This window comes from Sarcophilus harrisii, chromosome 3, assembly GCF_902635505.1.
Source record: "Sarcophilus harrisii chromosome 3, mSarHar1.11, whole genome shotgun sequence".
Classification (NCBI taxonomy): Eukaryota; Metazoa; Chordata; class Mammalia; order Dasyuromorphia; family Dasyuridae; genus Sarcophilus; species Sarcophilus harrisii.
The window spans coordinates 466,607,919-466,633,351 of NC_045428.1; the positions used below are offsets into that span (position 1 = coordinate 466,607,919).

Sequence of the window (25,433 nt, forward strand, 5' to 3'; positions counted from 1 at the left end):
ATAATCTCCTTCACTTTGTCCTCTACTTCCCCCAAACCCTGGAGCAGACTCAGAGTATGTTTTCGAAGATGGATGTCAGGATCCTAAGGGAACTGTAGTTTCAGGGGATGGGACCTGTGTAAATGGGGATTCTCTTTCATCTTCATGACCCTTCTTCACAAGACTTAGTCTCACTCTTGTCTCCTCCTTATTTTTCCATTGATGACCTGGATGTGGTGCTGATTTGGTGTCAGGAAGACCCAGGTTCAAATCCTACCATTTAGCGGCTGTGTGATCTCCTGAGGAGTCTCTCATCCTCTTGGTGCCTCATTTTCCTCATCTGTAAAATGAGAGGGTTGGACTCAGTCACCTCTGAGGCTTGTTCTTTAAAGGGAATGTTTTATAGCTAATCTCTCGTTGCCTGTCTTTTCCATTCTTCAGAATTCCCATAGAACTAGCAGATTAATTTTCCTAATGCATGGGTGCATTATCACCTCATATCACCTCATAGAGGCAATCTCATATTGCCTTTAGAGAATAAATCTTTAGCCTGGCCTTCTGTCTCCATCGTGATATGGTTTCAGTTGGCTATTCCAACATTGTTTTATTCTATTATCGTTAATTTACTATGTGTTCTGAAAACAGTAATAATTGTAACTTCCAGTTCTAGGGTTTTATGGTATTTAAAGCTCTTTTATTACAACATGTGAAGTTAGTAGGACAAATATTCTCATCCAGGCTAGATGGCTAGAATCTTCTGTAGGTGGGTTTGGTTGAGTCCTCCTCAGCCACCTAGGATAGTAGATAAGATTGCAAGAGTGATAAGGATTTTTATAGTAAGGCATGGGGCAATTTGGAAGAGGATGGATGTGGGGGCAATTTTTTGTTATAGATGAGATAACAGGCTCTGAGATGTTGTGTCTTGCCTGAGGTCACAAATTAATAAGTACCAAAGGTAGGATTTGAAAGCAGACCTTCTGACTTGAACTTCAGTATTTTTCCCATCGTACCATGCTAATCCTCCAACATTCGAGCTTCATCCTGCTTTCTCCCATGTCTCTCCAGTTTGCAGGCCATCCTGCATACTAAAAACAAATTCCCCTCATATCTGTGCATTAAATTTTTTCTTCAAGTGTAGTTCCCCCCTTTTGTGTGAGGCTTTTTCTGATTGTTCTACCTCAGATCTTTCCCTTCTCATATTTGTTAGAGCCTATGGCCAGACTTCCTTTGCTCTTATCTTATACCATTTTTCATCATACTTATTTTTATTTGTAGCAATACAGAGTAGCATAGTGGATAGAAAGCTGGTCCCTAAGAGTTAGGCAAGTCTAAGTTCAAGTATTACTTTTGACACAATGCCCCAAGCACCTCTCTAAAATTAAAAGTTGTAGCACAGGTATTCATTTGCATTGAAAGAGAGAATTCCTTTACCAAGAATTTTCTACATTAGGGGAATCATATGTATAGTTAAAAAAAAAAAATCTTTCTTCCTCTTTAGATTCCAAGTTTCTTAAGATCTAGGACATTTCTCTTGTATCCTTGTATCCTCAGCACCAAGTATAGGGTCTTACACATTAACATTTATTATTTACTTTGTGTTTATTAGCTAACAAAAAAAATAAGAGAAAAATTAAGAAAAAAGTCTTCAGTTTACTGGTATTAGTTCTAGTATTATATCATCTTCACTTAAGGGGTGTTTTAAATTGGAGTCTGAATCTGAAGCTTAAAGTCTAACAATTTTAAGTAAGAAGAAAAAACTTTTTCCCCCACATATTTTGCTTAAAGTATAAGAATGATTTATTTTATTCTCCTTTCCATCAAACTTATTCAACTTTATGTAATTCATTGGGATTCAGCTCAGATTCATTTAGAGCAAATTCAAAAGTATTGGATCAATTCGTATGTTTTGAAAACATGTGTGTATATGTGTATGTGTATTAATAAGTAGATCTTTGGCTGTGGCTTAGAATTCTTTTGATTATATATGATTCAGTTTAGTTGAAATGTATTTATTAATTACTTACTTGCAGTTGTATTTTGTATAGTGTAATTTGGCCTGTGACATAGTTTTCCTTTGTCAGAATGTCCTAATGAATATTAATAGACATTTTGTAGATGGATGACAGGGACAAGGTAAAGAAAGAATAATTGATTGAAGCAAAGAATTTCATAACCTTTTAAAAAAATCTTAGGTTTTGTATGTGCACATATATGGCTCCTGTCTTCTAGGTTTTATAATTATAAAAGTATATTTCTTTTCTTTTAGGGTTGGTAAAATTTCAGCCTTCTCTGTGGCCATGGGATTCAGTACGGAACAATTTAAGAAGCTCCCTGACTGAGATGTGTGTTCTCTATGATGTTCTCAGCATTATCAGGGATAAAAAATTCATGACTCTTGATCCTGTTTCACAGGATTCACTTCCTCCCAAGCAGGTACAGTAATTTTGTAAGAAAATAATCAAACTTCAGTAATTTATGGTTCTCATTAACTTAATCAGTTATATTTATGTAACAACATGTTATATACTGTATGAATGTTTTTTTTTTTCTCATGGACTTTGGCCTCAGACCAACTGAATATGATTTAAATCGTAAGTCAGAACCCGATAAGATTTTGCCTTTATATTTTTATATGGCAAATTGTTTAGCAAAGTTATGTAAAACTCAGCTATTCAAATTCTTTTTAACTTCCTGCTATTTTTTTTTTCTTGTTCTGCTTGGCTTTTTTTTTTTTTTTTTTCTTTTCAAACTTTTCCTTGCCCAGATATGTATTAACCCATCTTGTTTCCTTGGCTATAAAATGGTAAGGTTGGGTACGAATATTGATAATCTTCCAATTCTAAATACTTATGAATCTGTCAGATTTTATGTACACAAGTTTAACTACAACAGAAAAATGGATCTAATTTTTTATCTTGCTTCTCTCTAAACTGCTTTAAGGAATATTTCTTACTTTGAGAGCTGTCCTGCTTATATGGGCTTCCTTCTGAACTATCTTCTGTACTCTAGTGTGCACGTTTGAAAATGTTTCAATGGCTTTCCTCTTTTTTTCTTGTCTTTTTTTGGAGGGGTCGTCAGCATCATTATATGCCACGTCCCTTCAATTCTCCCTATTTGCAATTAAAAATCACAAAAAGAAAAAAGCCCTTCTACAAACAAAACAAATTAATACAGTGACCATATCCAGAAATATATGGCTCAAATCACTTCTCTTTCAAGAAGTAGGTAACATGTTTTGTTGTAGGTGCCCTGTAAATGTTGCTTATCATTGCTTTGATCAGACTTCTTAAAAATTTTTCATTAAAATGTTATCTTTTTTTAAACTGTCCTCTTGGTTCTACTCAATTTGTATCCCTCTTACACCCCAGAATTCTTTTAGATCATCTATTTCTTATTTCTTACAATATAGTCATATTCTGTTACATTCACATATCAAGAGTTTATTCAACCATTTCCTATTTAATAGCTGTCTCCTTACACTTTTATGTCTTTTGTTTTTTGCCTTTTTCCTTTTAATCTTCCTTTTGGGAACAAGAAGTTTGTTTTGCTTATGATTGCTTTTTCCCCAGTATTATCCTTTTTTCTCTCTTCCTCTTTATTTCCAAGTTGAACTTGACATTTAAAATAAATTCTTTATGTGTGTTTATGTTTTCAACTCTTCTTTTTCCAGTTCAAATGGAGTTTCAAACTGATTTTTTGCTCCTCTTTTCAAACCTTTTGTCAGTGCTTATATTTCTTTTGCAGCTCAATTTTCTTAATACATTCATTTGTCTTTTCTTTCCTCTCTTAAAAACTCACAGAAAAAAAAAATCAACTCCCAAGTCTTCTGTCTTTTCTTATTTAATTCCTTCAGTACCCTTTGAAGACATTCTGAAGTGACATCTCCTTATCTCCAATAGAATATTATCCCTTTATCATCATGTAGTCCCATTTGCTCAAATAAATTTACTTTTGTAGATTCTTTTGAGTCTTGTCTTTGAATTACATTTACAACTCATCTCTGATTTTTTTTTTTTTCCATCAGGAATGCTTAAATATCCTCAGTCCTTTAAAGATCCATTTTCCTTGTCATTATATTCACCTTTGCAGGATAAATTTTTCTTGATTGTAAATCTTTATCTTTTACCTTTTGGAATATTACATTCCAAGATCTCCCTACTTATAGTAAAAAATGTCAAATCTTATATCATTTTGACTATGCTTTGTTTCTTTTTGAATGCTTAAAGTAGTTTTTCTTTGACTTGAATACACTTGCTTTTAGCTATGACATTGCTAGAACTTTTGCAGTTTCTTTTGGAAGGTGATAGATGAATTTTTCCTATCTTTATTTTGCCCTCTGGTTCTAACAGAGTTAGGTAATTTTCATTTATGGTTTCTTGAACTTTTTTTTTTTTAAATCATATTTTTGAAGGAGACAGATGAGTCTTACAATTATTTCTTTGACTTGTTTTGTTAAGTCAGTTTAAGAATGTCAGCTTATCTTCATTTTCTTTTGCAATTTTAAAATTTTTGTTTTAATATTTCTTGTTTCATAGTCATTTATTTCTTTATTTGATCCCTTTTAGTGTCCAGGTTCATTACTTGAGTAATGTTTATTCATTTTCTGTTCTGAGCTGTTTATTTGATTTCTTATTCTTTTCTCTAATCTCTTTTTTCATTTTTTCTTCATATTCACACAGTCCATTGTAGAAAACCCACATTTGGGTTTGAATCTCTCTTTGCAGTTGTTAATGGGATTCTTATTTCTCTGGATTGTATTTGAATATCTTTGTTACTATTATTCTTTATACTTGTCCATATTTTCTTTGGTTTATCCATCTCTCCAGCCTCAATGCCTGAATTGGGACTTTGTATTGGGACTAGCTCTATCTCCTACTGTGCTTTTCAGTAGGATGGTTATCCCAACTTGATGACTGTAAGTTCCCATATTGACTTTTATCTCTTGGATCTTTGTGTTTCAGAGCATTGAATCTTCAGGACCCTCTATGGCCCCGTAGGACAATGTTAGGGATGTTGGAACTCTTGGGCCAGGAATGTCTGAGCACCAAGTCTTGAACATTGCTGTATACAGTGGGGGGTGGGAGTGGTTCCTTTTTTGTGAGCATCCTTTGTCCTTACTGCCTTTGGATACAGTCTTATAGGTAGCAAGTATTTCTGAGTAGTAACTGGTTGTGTTAGGAGGTTACTGTGTTGTTTGACCTTTCTATTACTACCTTTCCTATTGCCCTTAGACTTTGGACTGACTTTTGTGCAGTTCTGGGGTAGATGAAGTTGCATACAGGATTTCTTGATCATGATTAAATTCTGTGCTGTTTTTAAGTTTTTGCTGAAGTCTTTGTATCTTCATTTAGGCAGAATGGAAGTTTTTGGTTGGAAGCCCCTGGAGTTATATTTCATCTTTGGTGATTCCAAAAGATATTTCAGTATCCTGCATTGCCATAGAAGAGCCATTATGAATGTACCAATTAATAGAATGAAGGAAAAACACATACTAAGTATTTACAGTGTGCTAAAAATGGGGATATAAATACAGAGAGCTTACACTCTAATGGAGTAATTAGTGGCCAGGGAAGAACGATTTTTATTTGGGAAGATAGCAGGATATAGTGGAATTAATTGACATACTTTTTCCAGAAGCAATGGAACTTGTAAGTTGTGAACTTACTCTTCTAGCTCCTACTTGTACTGTCAGGGTTCCTAGAGATAAGCTGTTATATTAATGCCTTCAGAGTCTAGGGCAGGGGTCCTCAAACTTTTTAAATAGGGGGCCAGTTCACTGTCCCTCAGACTGTTGGAGGGCCGCACTATAGTAAAAACAAAAACTTTGTTTTGTGGGCCTTTAAATAAAGAAACTTCATAGCTCTGGGTGAAGGGGATAAATATCCTCAGCTGTCGCATCTGGCCTGCGGGCCATAGTTTGAGGACCCCTGGACTCTAGGGGTTTGCCTACAGGGTTGAATGGGAGGCATTTTTTCTAATGTTTAGCTCATGAATACTCTAGTATGTTTCTCTCTATTATCATTTGATATCAATTATTCAGAATTGTTTTTTAGAAAGGGTTGTTTTTCTAAGGACTGTTAATACAAAGTATCTCCTTTCACATCCCCACCTCAGGTCCAAAAACTGTAACACACTCTCCCACCAGTATATATAGAATCCAGTGTAAAGTAAGCTCAGGATTATTGAACAGTCAAGGCAATGGGATGATTCAGTTTCTGATTGCTCGAAGCAATCCTTTATTCCTTTATGGGGCATTCATGGAATTCCCCCTACTATGTTTTACTTTTTCTCCTTGTACCTGGGTTCCTGTTAGAGCTTGAATCTGCCTTTCTTCTTGGCTTCCAGCTATTATTCTCTGGTATATTTTTAAGATGATAATGATCATAAAAGCCTACTTCTCTCAGAGCCAACAATATTCTCAAGGTTCTTCACCAGCCAAAGAAGGTGGGGGGAGAGACTGAAACCAAGCTAAGGTGCTTGCTTCTTTCCCCTCTTGTGTTCTGGGGCTGTAAGCAATTCCCTCTCAGTAACTAGTTAGAAAATTTCTACTCTAAGCTTCCAGATAGAGGAATCTCTTACTTAAAATTTAGCTAGCTTATTTTATGCAGGCTTCAAGTTTGTGATGAAGTCCCTCAGCCAGTTAGAACAGCCTGCCTACACCGCATCATTGGGTGACTATCCAATGGCTTTCAATGAATTTTTTTGCATTTAGTCTAAAGTATTAAATTGACTGATAGAGGCATGCCTGAGATATACTTAAATTATTAAAATGCATTGTGTAATATCTTATCACTTGGCATTAAATGGGGTAGGGTAATTGATCTACACACTCAGTGCCTCTTCTCTTATAGTAATATTGATTTGATAACAGTTCTCAGAAACAAGAGATGAATTGGGATTTGAGATAGAGGAAGAAGGGAGGCCAATTAGGAGCCTATTTCAAAAGTAATGAGAATTCGAACTAGAATCTTAGCCATGTTAGAAAAAAAAAGGGGACCTTTTTAGAAGGTCAGTAGCCAATAGGAGGCTATTTTAAAAGTAATAAGAATTCGAACTAGAATCTTAGCCATGTTAGAAAAAAAAAGGTAGGGAATTCAGTACATGCATGGAGGGAACAGCTCACAATTCTGGCAGTGCAGATTGTCTCTAAATCATCCAGAATGTGAGTGTAAAGAATTGTTGTTATGCTAAGCACAAGCTGTGGAGGTAGAATCAGCAAGACTATAATACATCTCATTGTTATAATAAACTTTGATTCCTATTCCATATGATAGTTTTAATTTCAAAATACTTTAAATTAAAATTTTTTTATGTTGGCATATTTGCAAAGAAAGTATTCAAATTAATAAAAAAGTGACATTTGCTGCTAAAAACCATGTTTTTTTTTCCTCCTTATTTTTCTTCATGTTCCATGTAAAAGTAATGATTATTTTTGTGGTGTTCTTCTTTTGATAGAATCCTCAGACTTTACAATTGATTTCAAAGAAGAAGTCATTAGCTGGTGCAGCACAGATCCTTCTGAAAGGGGCAGATAGATTGACCAAATCAGTTACTGAAAACCAGGAAAATAAGCGACAAAGAGACTTCAACTCTGAACTTCTTCGATTAAGACAACACTGGAAACTCAGAAAAGTAGGAGATAAAATTCTTGGTGATCTTAGCTACAGAAGTGCAGGTATATTAAGCTACTAGATTATCTTATATAGAGAAGAAATTAATATAATTTTTTGCTTAACAGGCCACAGAGTTAATGTCATATTATATTAGAATTAATAAATATTCTCACAGATGAGGGCCTTTATAATTGTCATTGTTCTGAAGTGGAAGGAATAAAGAACTGTGAATTGGAGGGTGTGGGTTTTTTTCCTGACTCTACAAACTAGTTAGAAATAATGAGGTGATATTTAATCAAAACCTTTATAGTCTAAATATTTTCAGTGGTTAGAGTATATTCTTTAAACTTTATTGACATTTAATGTTCCTTCATTAACAGAAAGTTCAAGGGTGGGGGCTCTCTGAATTTTAACTTTCAATTTATGAAGAAATTAGGAAGTAGGACTGTGATACTTTCATATAGGACTAAATCTACAACCTTGGAAGTTTACTGTCTATGGAATAACAAAAACTTTTCGATTTTTTTTTTATGTGTTTCACTCTGTGAAATCTGAAAAGAAATGAACAAAGAGTCACAGAGGCTTTGCAACTACTATTAACTCTGAAAATATCAAAGAGCTCACACAGGTCATCCCAATCACAGTTAACAATAAGAAATAAAATAAAACTGGAGAGCTAACAGTGACTATAAGCAAAAAGCTTTCTTTATTCCTTTGGAAGAGAGAGACACATGTGCCAAAATCTCCTTTACAAGGAGAATTACTTCAGGGAGGCCAAATGTTAATACATATAGCAATGACTGTCTGGTGAGCTGTGCCCTGACAATGAAGGGTAAAAGCAGGCTTCATGATCAGAATCTGGGTCCTGCAGGTGCTTGCCTGAGCTCGGGGACCTCAGGGGCTGTTCTGAAAGAAGTCTGGGATTTTGCTGTGGCAGAGTTCATCCAGAATGTGAGTGTAAAGAATTGTTGTTGTGCCAAGCACAGGCTGTGGCTGGGCCTTCTCACTGGAGCTTGACGACTCCAGTTCTGCATGACCTGGAGGGATGGTGGCACATAGAAGGTTACCTTCCACAACTAGGTTGGCAACATGAAATCTGGTCTTCTTATTGGTGAGAAGTAGAGTACCGGGAATTCTGTTCTCTACCTGCTTTGATTTAAGGCAAAAAGAGCCACAGTGTTTGGCAAAATCAGGAAAAAAAGATGTCAATGTTAGGTGGTCTGCTCCTAAGTACTAGTGTGAGCCTGAGGCTTTCTGAGATAGTTTTGGCAGATTAATGGGTGAAAATATGAGGTATCCTAACTGTGGCACTCAAGGTCCTCTTCACTCTGGGTGCTAGTTAGTTACCCCAGCTTCTTGATGTTTTGTGGATTAGAATCACTTCCAAACTAATGGAACCTCAACAACCTATCAATAAGTTGTTAATTTTTTTTTTTTTTACCAGTCAACCAGATGATATGTTTAGTTTTAAAAAAGGGCATATTAAATAGTCTAAATAAAGTAGCCATAGAACATTTCTCTTCCATAAACCTTAAATTTCTGAAAAGTGAGCTTTATGTGTGGGACATCCAGAGTTTTAAGATATCCTTAGAAGGAACTTAGGGAATTCAGTACATGCATGGAGGGAACAGCTCACAATTCTGGTAGTGCAGAGTTGTCTCTAAAACAGATGTGCTACTCTCTGCTCGATTTCTTCCCTGCTAGCCATTGCTATCCACTGCTAGTTGCCAATTTTTGCTTTTGTTCAGTCATTTCTGGCTCTTCATGATTCCAGCATATCTTCCCTTTTTTTTTTTTTTTTTTTTTTTTTTTTTTTTTTTAACAATAAACATAGGTAATATTAATCTATGGTTTTCTGTGTCAATATATGGAGTAGCTAAATGGTGTAATAGAGAGAGTACTGGGTTGTGGAGATCAGTAATCAGAAAAAAGGAAAGAGCATTCCAGGGATGAGGGATAGTCAGAGAAAATTTATGGAGCCAAAGGACAGAGTATATTGTTTGTGAAAGAATCAAGAGGTCAGTGTTACTAGATCAAAGACTACTGAAAAAAGTTGGGATTATGCTACTTCTTTTTTTTACATTGCCAAATTTTGTTTGACAAATTAGAGAATGGATATGAAAGTGCTTTGTAAAATCTAAAGCACTAAAATTATTGTTGTTATTAACTCCCATCTCTATGGTCTTGCCCATATAGTTCAATCTAATGGAATTTTACTGTATACTAAAAGTTTCTTCTTTTTTTTTTTTTTTTTTTTAAATCAACTAAAATATTAACATCTCAAAATGAATTGTTATTTATATAAATGTCGCAGCATACACTTTAGTGTTGTTGTTTTTTTAATGAATCCTCTCCTATTTTGTTCTTAATGTTTGTTTTTTTAGGATCTCTTTTTCCCCATCATGGCACATTTGAAGTGATAAAGAATACAGATATTGATTTGGATAAGAAGATACCAGAGGATTATTGCCCTCTTGATGTCCAAATTCCAAGTGATTTAGAGGGATCAGCATACATAAAGGTCTGACAAAGTAGTTCTTGCATTCGTTTTCTGTTTCTGCCTTCAATTCACACTGATCACTGTGCTCTACACAGAGTAGGTATTAGTAAATGTTTGTGAGCCTCAGGACTTCATTAGATTCAGGATTCCTTGATGCTGGTCTTCCTTCTTACAGTTCAGATTGCAGGTCATCCACATTTAATCCTATGTAATTTTGGTCTGCCTCTTGCCATAAATTCTCCAAAGGTAATATGCCCAGCATGCTGGAGAGACTTCTTATAGGTCTGTTTAATTTCCAAATGCTGCTAGTGTATACAGTTTTCCTCTCATTTTCTCCTTGTTTAGGTATCCATTCAAAAACAAGCATCAGATATAGGAGACCTTGGTACAGTTAACCTGTTCAGACGACCTATGCCCAAGTCAAAACCAGGTATGGCTGTGCTCTGGTCATTCAGTTCAAGTCTTTATTAGTTTGTGTTTGGGGACAAATTGGAGAACTTTTTAATATGCTGAAAATATAAGTGGCTTGAATAAAAACAATTGAAAATATGTTTTTATTGTCTTTCAGGAGAGAGTACCAGTTACATAATGTAGAACAATAATTACAATATTTGTTTAAATGTGATAGCCTAGAGTTTTAATTTATTTTAATTTTTAATTTTATTTCCACATACAAACTTAGAAAATAGAAGTTATTTATCATGGGCTGCCACTTCTCTTATTCTTCATCTCAAAACTTCTTGATATTATTATCACCACTACCTATTTTGTTATTCTTTATTCCAGTGTATAATATAGAGGTAGCTTTTCCTGTCAATGCTAAGACCTCTACTTATACATAACTTTGATATAATCTTCTTTAAAAGATTTCACCAAAGTCATCCCATCTTGCTAATCTTCTTTCTCTCCTTATCTATTAGCTCCTTCCTTGCTGCCGTTACAAACATGCTCGATAAAACCTTATTGATTGATGGTTGAAATAACCTTCACTCACTCATCTTCTCAGGATGTTGGACTGTATCTTTCTTTTAATAGCCAGACTCCTGAAAAAAGCTTTCTTTATTTAGCATTGGTTTCTTAATTGCCAAATCTAGTAGCCTTTTTTCATTCTTCATTCTTGATTCCCTTGCAGTATTTGACACTATTAACTTCTCCCACATCATACCTGAATCTACCTCAAGACTCTGATCATAGCTCCCCATTTTCCCCCCTCTATACTTTTCTTTAGTGAACTGCTCAGCTTCTATGGGAATCAATGGACAGATCTAGATATCCAGCCCTATTCTTTCTACAGAACTCCAGTTTCACAGTAGCAGCAGCAGCTACCTGGTGCAGAATGTTGTATTGATGATAGACTCCAAATATCTGAATTCACAAAAAATTACACCCCTGAGGCATGGTGACTTTCAGAAAATCAGCTTCAATAGATTAGCCCCTTCTGTGTGTGAACAGTTTGTTATTAACTTAGGGGAAACTAAGCCAACACATGGTTAATAATAGTGGAACAGAAAAGGAATGGGCAGTCTTCATAGATTTGGCATAAAGCATTGGATTTACTTGTCTGGGCCGGAACACTCACAAACATCAGAATTGATTTGATGAAAATGATGAAGAAATTTAGAAGCTACTATATGAAAAATAGAATTCTACAGACTCTTCCAGCAGAATAATTCATCCTATCTCTAAAAAAAGCATCATTTAAGTCCATCAAAAGTAAAGTCTAAGCAAAGCTCTTAGAGAAATTGCAGAATTCTCTTTTCTACAATAACAGGGTAGATGAAATTCAGTTTTATGCTGATAGGAACAACCCAAAGTGTTTTTATGATACCCTGAAGATTATTTGTGGGCCAGTGACCTTTGATGCATCTCATTTACTCAGTGCTGATGGACCCACACTGCTCAGTGAGAAGGACGTGATCCTGGAGAAGTGGACTGAACATTTTCAAAATTTCAATGCTAAAGCCATTGGCCGTAAACTTCAAGTTGAAATTAGTCCTTCTCTTCCTGAACTTCTAATTGAAGAAGAAGTTTTGAGTGACATTAAACTCCTCTCTTGTGGCAAAGTGCTGGTGTTGAATATGTTACAGAAGAACACCAGGCAGGATGTTCATTGACAAATCTTCCAGGTTCTATGGCAAGAGGAGGTTATCCCCCAGGAGAACAAGGATACCTCCATTTTCTTTCTATATAAAGGAAATTTTGCAAGTTTCTTTGCATCTTCTGATCACCATATGATAATCTTAAAAGGGTCTCAGTCATTTCCTACAAGATTCTTGCCATACTATTCAATCAACCGATCCTTCACCTAAAAGATGGCTATCTACCTGAGAATTAGTGTGACTTCAGAAAGGACAGAAAGGAGCTGTTGAATACCAAACACCATTGTTTGTTCAGAAAGGACTGAGGAACAAACAGTGGTGTTTGGTATTCAACAGCTCCAGGAGAAACGCCAGGGTCAGAACAGACTTCTGTGTGTAGTATCTGTTGATCTAACCAGGCCTTTAATACTCTTAATCTCAAGTGCCTGTGGAAGAATATGGCAAAATTTGGTTGTCTGGAGTACATTAGTATTGTGTGCCAACTTAACGATGGCATGCTTGCACAGGTTCTGTACAATGGACAATGCTCTTATGTTTTCCCAGTTACCAGTGAAATGAAATAGGTCTGTATGCATGTTCCCATTTTGTTTTTTTATCATGTTTTCATCAATGTGGCAGGTGCCATCAATGAGAATGAAAGTGACATTAAGATATGTTACTGCTGACAATAAATTATTCATTGAAAACTACAAGCTAAGACTTAAGTGGAAGGAGAATTGGTGAATGACTTTTCATTCACAAATAATTGTGTACTCAGTGTGGCCTCTGAGCAGAATTGCAATAGAATATGGATCAGTTTTCTGATGTTTCTGCTAATTTTTTTCTAACCATTAACATAAAAACAGAAGTTCTCCATCAGGCAGCACTTCACTATCTGTGCATGGGATTTTCAGTTACATCAGCTTGCACCACATCATCTATATATGAAACTATCAGTTACAGAAATTTTGAATGTTGTGGATAAATTCACTTTCCTTGGCAGTATACTTTTCAGGTATGTATACATAGATGATGAGGTTGACATACTCATTGTCAGGCTAACTCAGTGTTTGAGAGACTCTGAAGGAAATTGTGAGAGAGAAGGTTGCCTACCAAACTGAAGTTCTGCAGAACTACTATGCTGATCTTATTATTGATGCCTTTGAAACTTGCACAATATACCAGCTCCATGCCAAAAAAATGAATCACTTCATTTGAATTGTCTTAGGAAGATGATGATCACCTGACAAGATAAGAAATAGGGGTCCTTTCTTGAACTAAACTACCAAGCATTTAAATTCTACTGCAGAGAGTGCAACACCAATGAGCTGACCATATTGTTCAAATGCCAAGTGTAGCTTTGCCTAAAAGACTACAGAGAACTCATACAATTCAGGTAGTTATGTGGTAGTCAGAAGATGCAAAGAAACTCACAAAGTATTGCTAAAGAACTTAGGATTCAATTGTGAAATGTTGGAGACACTGGCATAAGACCACCCAGCATAGTATGTCCATATCAAAAAAGCTGCTGGACTGTAGAAAAGAAACAGGAAATGTGCAAATTTAGAGGTACTCCCTAACTATTTGTTAGGGACACATGCTATTTGTGTTTGACTTGTGATTAGAGACTTCTTATATTGGTCTAATCAGGCACAGTCAGACACAATGTTCATCGATCTCCAACATAGTGATGCCATTTTCGTCTTTGAGCACTACACGCAAAGAACAATGGTTTACTCTCATCCCACGTTATCAGTTAGTTGATGAGTCTTGTTGATTATACAGCCTCTCTTATATATCTCATCTTACTCTACTCATATGGCCACTACCCTAATTCAAGCCCTCCTCATCTTGTAGTAGCTTTCTAATTGTTCTCTCTGCCTTCAGTGTTTCCCTACTTAGATCCATTCTCTATATATGTTCCAAAATTTGTTCTACAACACAAATTGGACCATGTCATTTTCCTGCTCAAAAAGCTGGATTGACTCCCTATAGGTTTCTAAGCTCTTCTGTATGATTTTTAATCCCTAGTTTAGTCCAGTGTACTTTACTTGACTTGTTTTATGTCATAGCACTTATTATGTACTCAGTATTCCAGCTAAACTGGCCTACTTTCTGTTCCTTAATAGTGATTCCATCTCTCAACTCCACACTTTGCACAGGCTGTCCAATTATGAGGAACTCCCTCTCTTTTCACCTCTGTCCCTTAAAATTCCTAAGGGCCACTTCTGATTCAAGGTCTTTTCCAAAATTACCTCACATTTACTTTGTATATATTTTATTTTCACTTGTATGCATGCATGTTATTTCAGTGGAATTGATTCTTAAGGGTAAGGACCTTTTTTATTTGTTTTCTTTTGCACTTTGTTCACTGCTTGGCGTACATGGCAATTAAGTGCTGATTTATTGGTATAGAATTCTCTCCATTGGCCAAGAGTCCCTTTTTGCTATCAGAACGCTAACATTTATTTGCCCTATCAATGGTTTCCAGATAATTTTAAACAGTTACCTGACACTACAAAGCTTGTATTATAGTTGAAACTAAGTAACAGAGTATTTATCTAACAGAATGGGAAAACAAGTCAAAGAAATGTGGTGGTGGCAAATAGTGACCAAAAAAAATATGTTACAAATTACAAATATTCAAAACAAATCCTTGAAAAAAAAGGAATAATTTTATTTGATCATGAAATAAAATTTTAATATATATTAACTTGCAGCATTTATTTGTATTGATATTTAAGACATTAATCTTAATCAATAGCTAATAGCATAGAGACCTAGTTAATTCCACTGTTGTAGCCATTTAAATTCGTTACTTGCAAATTTGAGATTTTAAAATTCTGCTTTTTTAGTTGAAAGAAGCTTTCAGTAATAAGGAAATATTTTTAATAATTTAAAAATTTTATAATGTGACAGGCTGACTAATTTTATAATGTGACAGGCAGTAAATAGACACATGGTTTCCTATTTTTCAGGTTCTCCACACTGGCAGACAAAACTAGAAGCTGCACAAAATGTTCTTTTGTGTAAAGAAATTTTCGCACAGTTGTCCCGGGAAGCTGTTCAGATTAAATCACAGATTCCTCACATTGTTGTGAAGAACCAGATTATCTCTCAGCCTTTTCCAAGTAAGTTGCCAATCAGTCTTTTTGGACTTATGTTTAGGACAGTTGTGACTAGGAGACAATATATACCTTTGTAGGGAATGACGATTTGTGAGAAGGGAGTTTAAGGGAAGATTATAGTGTGTATTTAAGGATGAGAACTGACCCCCCCCAAAAAAAAAAAAATTCAACTTTATGACCTATTGAGCAGTCACTGTTGTTACAGGATATCATAATAACTTTCTTGCCAAATCTGTTCTTTGTTAGGAAGCCATTTATGGAAATTATAACAGTTTTAGAGTTGTCACTGCCTTTGGCAAGATACACACATATGTATATGTATATGTACACACATATACACATTTATAAACATATATATGGTCCAAAGAATAGGAACATTCTGCAGCAGCATTCAAAAGATTTTTATAACTGATACAATTTATGGCAGTTTTAGTACAATATCATTCATTTGTTTGAATGAATTTAATGTCATATAACTTATATTATTAAATGTCACTGTGTTCTATTAAAAATAAATGGATGTTGTTTTGCTGTAGTTTATATAATGTTCTTGGTCTAACACTTATTACTTCTTAATGTGTTACAAATATACATGAAAAGTCAGTGAACTTGATTATTTCATATGATCAAAAATTGATGTGTCCTAATAAGCAAACATTCTACTTAATGGATTGTACATACATGTACAATAGTAGTATATACATGAAATATTAATTTTAAAAATTGAAGCAAATCATTTTCTTAGATTCATTAGAATTATCATTATTGTCGTAATAATTGACATTTTTACAAATAATGCTGGAATGAAGAAAAAGTTTTGCATGTTAATATATTTATTTAGTTTTAAATATTTCTAGGCTCCAGTTTATGGAAATTTTAGCCTTTTTACCTGTAAGTCTACATGGTACAGTGGATAGAAACCTGGATTTGGAGTCAAGAAGACCCAAGTTCAAATTATTTCTCATATACCCAAGTTCAAATTATTTCTCATATACCTTAGGTTTTTGTATGAACCTGAGCAATTCAGTCGTCTCTCAGCATCAATTTCTTCATCTACAAAATGTGGAAATTAATTGTGTCTACTTCATAAGTGTATTGGGAAGGTCAGATGAGGTAAAACATGTAAAGCACTTTTACAAACTTTAAAGTGCCATCTTAGAAAAATGAGAATAAGGAGGTAAAACTGTTACTGTATTGTGTTGGCTGTATTTATGAAGAGAGATATATTGTTGGAAATTAGTCACAAGAATTTCTGTGTCTTTAGAAGTAAAACATTCTATTCCTATCCTGCTGTGACAGGCAAAAATATAACACTTAAGAAAAGTGAGGCCAAAAGTAACTTAGTTTTTACCTACCAATTTCAAAAGGTCAGAAATAATGCTAATCCATTCTATTTTAAGGTTCATATAATAGATTTAGGATTTCAGATTCTATAGAAGTAACTGACTTCTATTCCTGTGGCTTAAGCTATGCAAACCTATTAGATCAATGGTAATTAGAATGACTGGTATCTAATTGTTATATTTATAGCTTTTGAAATTATATTATTGACTACCCATTTCAGTGTTCAAAATATTCATAATTGTGATGCCAGAGAGGCTGTTAAAAATAGATTGTCAATTCAATATTATTGATTGTCTGAAAAAGTTATTTCTAATTGTAGTAATAAAAATTTCCAAAGACCACTTAAAATTTTTTTTGGTTGTGAATTGGATGGATGAAAAGATTCTGAATTTATAACACTACTTTTTTGTAAATAGGCTTGCAGTTGTCTATTTCCTTGTGTCACTCCTCAAATGATAAGAAATCCCAAAAATCTTCTGAAAAGCAAAGTGCAGAGGATCATCTTTATGTTCTGGAACACAATTTGCATCAGCTGATTAGAGAGGTAAAGAACATATATTTTTTCCTTGGGATATTCAGTCATATCTAATCAGAGATTAGTTTGGACTTCTCTTCTTTTTGCCATATTTTGGCCAAATTGTTTGATTATCATTCTAAGGATGATAAAAAGAAGTAGGCTGGAGACTCAAACTATCTGCTTACCTATTATATTTTTCTCATTTTTCGAAGTTGTTGAAATCTTTGCTTCTTTATTTCTTTCTTTTTTTCCTTTATTTTTTTCTCAGTGTATAGAAAGCAGGAAATAAAATATAATTGCATCTTGAAATGAACACTTCTTTATACAAGTCCACATTAACATATGTCTTGATTTCAGTATGGATTTTATTTGTACATTTATTTAGAATGGTTCAGTGGAAAGAAAGCTTAATATATAATCAGGAGACCTGGGTTCAAGTTCTAGCTTTGTTCTTTACTAGTTTTGTGATTGGGAAAAAAATAATCACTTAATATCTTTGAATTTTAGTTTTTTTATTTGTAAAAATGGTATTGAGTATACTGTCTACTTCATAGAATTGGGATTTTCATAGGTGATAATATGTATATTGGCAGCTTTTAATTATTGAATGAATTGAGTGCACATTAAATGACTTAATATTTGAATTGGCTTTTTTGTTCCAGTTTCACAAGCAGACCTTGAGTTCTACAATGATGCCTCATCCAGCTAGTGCACCTTTTGGCCACAAGAGAATGAGATTGTCCGGACCTCAGGCTTTTGATAAAAATGAAATCAACTCTTTACAATCCAGTGAAGGTCTTCTGGAGAAAATCATTAAGCAAGCAAAGCATATTTTTCTCAGGAGCAGGTACTTTTTTCTTTCAAGTTGTGATGATTTTTCTTTTTTGTTATGTGTAGCATAATTGTAGTTTAGACATAGCTTATCAGCTCTTTGTTTTTGGTTTTTGTCATTTATTTCACACAATTTCACTTTTGGTTTACTTTATATCTCAAGGAGAGAGGAAGTAAGCTATAATAGATGATTCACATTGGCATACCGGCCTCACCTACATTCTTGTTTTAAAACTAAGACAATGCCTTCTGTGGGAGTTGCTTCTATGGTCCATGCACTACAGCATTCTGCTTCTGACCATGACAGTGAGGGACATATGAGAAGACACCATTTTTTTTCCTACTGTCAACTCCCAACAGATTTGAAATGAATCCACAGCACTATTCAGTAAGCCTTTTTTGTGGTTGATACTTTCAGCCTTTTAAATCTTGTTGGGGAAGTAAATGCCATAAGCTGTTTCCCCATTCACTCTTAGCCAGTTGTTCAGTCAAATTTATCTGGTTCATCTCTCCCCCCCTACCCATCCCCACCCCCCCCCCACCCCCGGGCATTTGGGATTAAGTGACTTGCCCAGGGTCACACAGCTAGGAAGTGTTAAGTGTCTTGGTCCAGATTTGAACTCAGGTCCTCTTGACTTCAGGGCTGGTGCTCTAACCACTGTACCACCTGCCCCTGGTTCATCTTTCAATGGATTTTCTCATTTGGTTCTCAACCTTCATCTTTTCAAGCTAAAAAATTCTAATATTAGTTCATTTCATAGTAGCCCCATACCTTTTAGTCATCTTAAGTTTCTTTTTTTCTGGATTTTATAATTTCTATGATGTCTTATGTGAGAGGGGCTGGTCACTGATCTTCCACTATTTTAGATGTAGGTGTGCTGTGGTTCTTGCATAAGAGAAGTAATAGTTTTTGTTTTGCTTTTAGTACTTTTTCTGATAATGTCCATCATTTTGTTTTCCTTTTTGTGTAGAGTAGCATATTGACATGAGGAATTAGATAAGAAGTTGTCTACCATGCTCAGAATGCCCTTCTTTCTCACCTCTATTTCCTGAAATTTCAGATTCCCCAATGTCCTTCAAGATCCCATGCAAATGCTATGTTCTTGTTCCCTCTGGTTGTTAGGCTTCCACTCTGCTCTGAAATTACTTTTCTTATACCTTATATTTAACTGCCTTAATATTTGTTTCCTTTTAGTAGAACATAAGCCCCTTGAGGGGAAAAAATAGTTTCCTTTTTTATGCATCTCCATTGTGTCTTTCAGAGTCCTCCATGATTTAGTTCAAACCTCCTTTCCTAGCTCAATCTCATACTTATGTACTTTGTGCCCTGGCAAGACTTTAGAAAACCTAAACTCATCAGTCCTTTCCTATCTCTTCAAGGTAGACTTTCCTCCCATCTCTCTCTACAAATAAACTAGCTATTTTTCAAGGCCTTTCTCAAATAGACACTTTGTCCATGAAACTTTTCCTGATTCTGCCAAGTTGCAATTGATCACTCCCTAATCTGAGTTGATAGTACTTGGTACTTATCTTTTATTGAATATTAGATTTGTCTTTGTTCATGTCTTGTCACCACTACTCAATTTTAAGTCTTTTGATTGCAAGTATTGTTTTTTATTTGTCTTTGTATTTTCTCAAGGTCTACTTCCAATAAGTATTTAAGTGTCTATTGAGTGAATGGCTAAACAGGAAGCTTTTAAAATCTCTAGCTCTAACTTATTTTGAATAGAGTGTATAACAACAATGTTCCTTTAATCATTTAAGAAATATTTTTGGAATATGTGGTGATTTCATTATAATGAAAAAAAATTCCTCAGAATCGAATCTTCCTTTATTCAAAGAATGTCTATGTTTTGATTATGAAATAGTAAAATAGAATCACTTTTGAGATATAAATCAGTTGCATATTGAGATGATGACTTTTAAAACATTTAAATCTTTTCTTTAAAAGAACTGCCCAGACTATTGACACCTTAGCAAGTCGTATTGAGGATCCTCAGATACAAGCTCATTGGTCAAACATAAATGATGTTTATGAATCCAGTGTGAAAGTTTTAATAACATCTCAAGGCTATGAACAGATATGCAAGTAAGTATCATAATCTGTATCAATTTATTAAACTGCTTTTATATATTTGACATGATTTGGTGAATGGGCACCATCATTTTTGGTTTTTACATACTGGAATGGAATGGCTTTAGGCAAACTAAAATTATTTATATGATAAAAGTTAGAGTAATTGCAAGGATTGAGAAGCAAGATGGGCTGGTCCAAATAAGCACATTTCTTCTTTTAAAAAAAGTTTTTTTGATGCTTTTTAGGTGTTTTTTTTTTTTTTTACCCTATCATAGTCATTTTCCCTTCAGTTTCCTGTCTGTGAACACTGAATCCAGCGCGAATTAATAAAGTGAAATATATTATTTTATTGTTTTCCCCCAGTTACATGTCAAGAACATTTTTAGCAATTTTTTTTACAAGATTTGGGGTTTCAAATTTTTCTCTTTTCCCTCCCCTCTTCTGAATATAGAAGGTAGTTTGATATAGTTTATACATGTGCTATCATGTAAAACATCTTTCCATATTAGTCATCACTGTGAAAGAAGAAATAGATCAAAATGGAAAAAAACCTACGAAAAAGAATAAAGTAAGTTCAGAATTCATCAGTTCTTTATTTGAATGTGGATAGCACTTTTCTTTGTGTATCCTTTGTACTTGTCTTGGATCATTGTATTACTGAGAAGAGCTGAATTAATCATAGTTGATCATCACACAGAGTTGCTGATACTGTGTACAGTGTTTTACTGGTTCTGCTCGTTTTACTGCATCAATTCAAACAAGTTTTACCTAGTTTTTCTGAAATCCATCTGTTCATCATTTCTTATTGCATAGTAGTATTCCATTACATTCATATACCACTGCTTATTCATTGATTACCAATTAATAGGAATCCCCCCACTTTCCAATATTTTGCTCTTCTAAAGAGAGCTGCTATAAATATTTGTGCACATGTGGGTTCTTTTCCCTTTTTAATAATTTCTTTGGAATAGAGACCTAGTAGTGGTATTTCTGAATCAAATGGCATGCATGATTTGGTTGCCCTTTGGGCACTGGATTTTGCTTTATAACAAAAGTAAAGCAGTTAAACAAGACTAACTTATACTGTAATCAGGCACAATTGCAAATATAGTCTACACCTATAATCCCCTACCATTCTACCAATAGGAAGAAAACATACTTTACCTTCTCTCTTCTGAAGTTGATTGATCTTTGCATTTATTGCTTTCATTTATGTTATTAAAGTCATTGTTTGTATATGTTGTTCCCCTTTCTTTTTATCCATTTATACAAATTTTCCCGTGTTTCTTTGGATTCTTCAAATTCATTATTTCTTATGGTACAGTAGTATTTCATTACATTTACATGTAACAATTTGTTAAATCCTTCCCCAGTCAATAGGAACCCCTTTTGTTAGTAGTTTTTTGCTATTGCAAAAAGTGCTGCTATGGACATTTTTATATTTGGGACCTTTCTTTTGATATATAATCCTCTAAAAGTATATTTCCTATAGTGGCAGTTTTGAATCAAAGGACATGAATAATCTAGTGACTTTTTACTTTTTTCATATAATTTTAAAATCTTTTCCAAAACAATTGTAGCAAATCACAGATTTCGCCAACAATATATTAATGTATTCATCTTTCCACAGTCCCTCCAACATGTTTTTTTAATTTTTTGATCATTATTCAGAGTATATAGCATACTGAATTCAGAGTTAATCTTATGGCTAGGCTGACTTTGGGTTTAAGTTCCCCCCATTGACACATCTTGGCTTTGTGATCCTAGGTCAATTACTTCAATCTTTCACCTCTCCCAACTTTTAATTTTCTGCAGTCTGGTTTCAAGCCCATTATTCAAATGAAGCTGCTCTTTCTTAAAGTTATTATTGATCTCTTAGTTGCCAAATCTAATGATTTTTTTCAATCCTTATCCTTCTTGACCTCTCTGCAGCCTTTGACTCTGTTGATCAGTCTCTTCTGAATACTTTCTTTGCTCTAAGCTTCATGACATCACTCTTGGTTTACCTACCTTTTTCACTTCTCAGGTTCCTTTGTTGGATCTTCATTCAGGTTGAGCACACAAACCATAGGTGTCCCCCAAAGCCCTATCTTGGGCTATATTCTTATATATTATTTTGCTTGGTGATTTCATCTACTCCCCGAGATTGTTATCTGAGTCTAATGATCTTATATTTTCTTATCCAAACCTCATCATTCTGCTGAGCCCCATATTCAGTTGCCTATTGGTGTCTTGTAGATAGCTTAGAGAAAACATGTTTAAATTTGAACTCATCTCTCCCTTTCCTCCCTCCCCACCCATCAGACTTCCTCTCTTCCTAATTTGTTACTGCTAAGGATACTACCATTCTCTCAGTTATTCAGCCTCATAACCTAAACGTCATTCTTAACTCCTCAATTTCTTCCCTCATATTCATTCTATTCTCAAGGCCTTTTATTTTTATTGTAACATTTCTGTATATGTATATTTTTCTTCTCTGACATTGTCAGCATCCTGATACAGATCCTTATTGTCACAGACTTGGACTATTTCTGTAGCTTTGTAGTTGATTATGTACTTAAAAAGTAGAGGAGGGACTGGTGCCAATAATTTGCTAATTGGTCTTACAGCTTCACATCTATCCTTGCTCCAGTTCAGTTCATTTTTGACTTTGCTGTCAAAATGTTCTTCCTAAAGTTCTAGTCTAACCATGTGACTATTCCTCCCCTATTCAGTAAGTCCTAGTGACTGCATATTATCTTCAAGATCAAATTTGGAACTCTATTTGGCTTTTGAAACTCTTTGTAACCTGACCTCTTGCTTTCTTTTCAGTCTCACACTTTACTACCTTCTCTAATGCAGTTGACACTAGCTTCTTTGCTATTCTTTGAACAGAACACTCCATTTTCAAACTTGGAACATTTTTTTAAACTTTATTTTTTTCCCCAATTATATGTAAAAACAATTTTTATATTTTTTTTTCCTAAATGTTGAGTGCCAAATTCTTTCCTTTCTCACCTCCTCCCTTCCCCACTGATAAGACAAGCGATCTGACATAGGTTATATACATGTATTGTCTTGGGGGGAAAAAAATTTCATATAAGTCATATTATGAAAGAAAATACAGATTCACAAAACAAAAAAGAAAAATAAAGTGAAGAAAAATTATCTTCAATCTGCATTCAACTTCTACCAGTATTTTCTCTGGAGAGAACTGGCACCTTTCATCAAAAATCCTTCAGAATTGTCCTAATTATTCATAGCAGATCATCATACTATTGTTGTTACTGTGTACCATGTTCTCATGGTTCTGCTCATTTCACTTTTGCATTAGTTTATATTAGTCTTTGGAGGTTTTTCTGAAAGCATTTTTTCTTATAGCATAATAGTATTCCTTCACAATCATATGCAACAACTTGTTAAGCCACTTCCCAATTGATGAATATTCCTTCCATTTCCAGTTCTTTTCATCATTAAAAAAACTGCAAAATTATAGAAGATTGGAATTTTAAAATTTAAATTATGTGATTCATATCTTGTACTACAGATTAGGAATATCCAGAAAATGATGATATAATACATCAAGGTCATTGAACATATTATATATATCTACAATTCCATATACATAGAGGAGGTCAAAATTCTATTAGATTTTCCCTAAGTTAATGAACTTAATCCTTTATATTTATCACTTGAGAAATCAAGTAAAGCTTGTAATGCTTTTCTGTGTATTTTTCTTATTAAAAGATTGTATATATTTTAGGTTTGAGCATTTTTTGTTTTTGTGTTATCTCTCTTATAAAGGTCTATTCAGTTGCAATTGAATATTGGAGTCGAACAGATTAGAGTTGTGCACAGAGATGGAAGAGTAATTACTTTGTCCCATCAAGAACAAGAGTTACAGGATTTTCTTCTGTCTCAGGTACTGCCCAGTAAAGATAATTTTTTTGTTTTTTTACTTTTGAAACTCAGACATTACCTTAATTGTTGGATTTTATCCACTTCTCTACATTTCATAGATTAAATGACTGACTGTAGCTATCAGAATTAGAATTTTAAATGCCACAGGTAGTTTTGAATTATAATTAATAATTAATTTCAATTATAAATAATCAGCAAATATTTATTAAACACATGTTGTTTGCTGAGCATTCTACTAGGCACTTAGGATTAAATTTTAGATAAAGATGCTATGCTGCCCTAATGAACTTGCAGTCTATAAAGAAGGATAACATTAATGACAATAATATGCACAGTTACATAATGTATTTTGGAAAGCTATAAAGTCCAGGCGTGAGCAGATTAGGGAGAGTGTTACCAGTCAGAAAAATTTAGGAAAGTTTTCTGGAGAATGTAGCTTTTGAGTTGGGTTTTAATGAATGGGCAAACAGTGCAAAAATAAAAACAAGGAAGAATATTTTAAACAGAAAAAATGGCCTAATCTGGAGAGCAGTCCATTATTCAGTTTGGGAGGCAGAAAGGAGCCACTGAAGGTTTTTGAGCAGTGACATAACCAGATCTGTATATGAGAAATTATTTTGAAAGTGGTTTGAAGGCTGTCTTGGAGTGGGGAGAAAGTGGGAAGACCTGTAAGGTTTTTATAGTGTAATGTGGTAGGGTGAGGGCCCTAAATGCTATTGTTGCTGTTCAGTCATTTAAGTTTTATTTGATTCTTCATGACCCCCACTTGGGGTTTTCTTGGCAAAAATAGTGGAGTAATTTGCCATTCCTTCTTTAGCTCATTTTACAGTTGAGGAAACTGAGGCAAACAGGATTAAGTGATTTTCCTAGGATCACACAGTTGGGGAATGTCAGAGATAATATAAGAAAGAAGGGGAGAAGGAATAGGATAAAGTTGGAGTATAGAAGGATGTTTAGATTAATGGGACTGGGACTGATTAGATTAATGAGCTGGTGTATAAAGGATCCATAAGTGGGAGGAAGGTTAAATAGTAGCTAGGAAAGTTAAGGAATAGATTTAAAGTAGAAGAGTTAGCAGGGATGGGAAGGGAAATAAAAGATAAATACAAATACAATAATAAGGATCAGAATTAGAATTTATTAGGGAAAAAAGTCATTGATCTCAAAGTCAAACTTAAAAGATTCAGTCAAGAGAAATATAAATTTCATGTTGAGTCATTAATATTGTAGATGCAGGTCGATGTATGTATGAATGCATATGTGTGTGTATATATATATATGTGTGTGTGTATATATATATATACACATATATATATGTATGTATATATGCATGTATATTGAATTATTCTGAAAGAAAAAAAGTGAAGGTATTGTTGCTAACCTCACTGTAATAGAGAACTGATTTATCCAATAGGTTTTCTTTTCTTTAATTATCATCTTGTAAGATACATGTAATTTCTCCATGG

At 34.2% G+C, this 25,433-nt stretch overlaps 1 protein-coding gene across 1 annotated transcript in view; it reads left to right on the forward strand.

The window, feature by feature from the left end:
- Positions 1–25,433, forward strand: part of MED17 (mediator complex subunit 17) — a 31,898-nt gene that overhangs the window by 3,408 nt on the left and 3,057 nt on the right. The window contains exons 2-10 of the mRNA XM_031961006.1: positions 2,246–2,412; positions 7,435–7,654; positions 9,977–10,113; positions 10,438–10,522; positions 15,149–15,301; positions 17,059–17,186; positions 17,822–18,006; positions 19,942–20,079; positions 23,851–23,968. Coding sequence (XP_031816866.1) covers positions 2,246–2,412; positions 7,435–7,654; positions 9,977–10,113; positions 10,438–10,522; positions 15,149–15,301; positions 17,059–17,186; positions 17,822–18,006; positions 19,942–20,079; positions 23,851–23,968 — 1,331 coding nt within the window. The remainder of the gene's footprint in view (positions 1–2,245; positions 2,413–7,434; positions 7,655–9,976; positions 10,114–10,437; positions 10,523–15,148; positions 15,302–17,058; positions 17,187–17,821; positions 18,007–19,941; positions 20,080–23,850; positions 23,969–25,433) is intronic.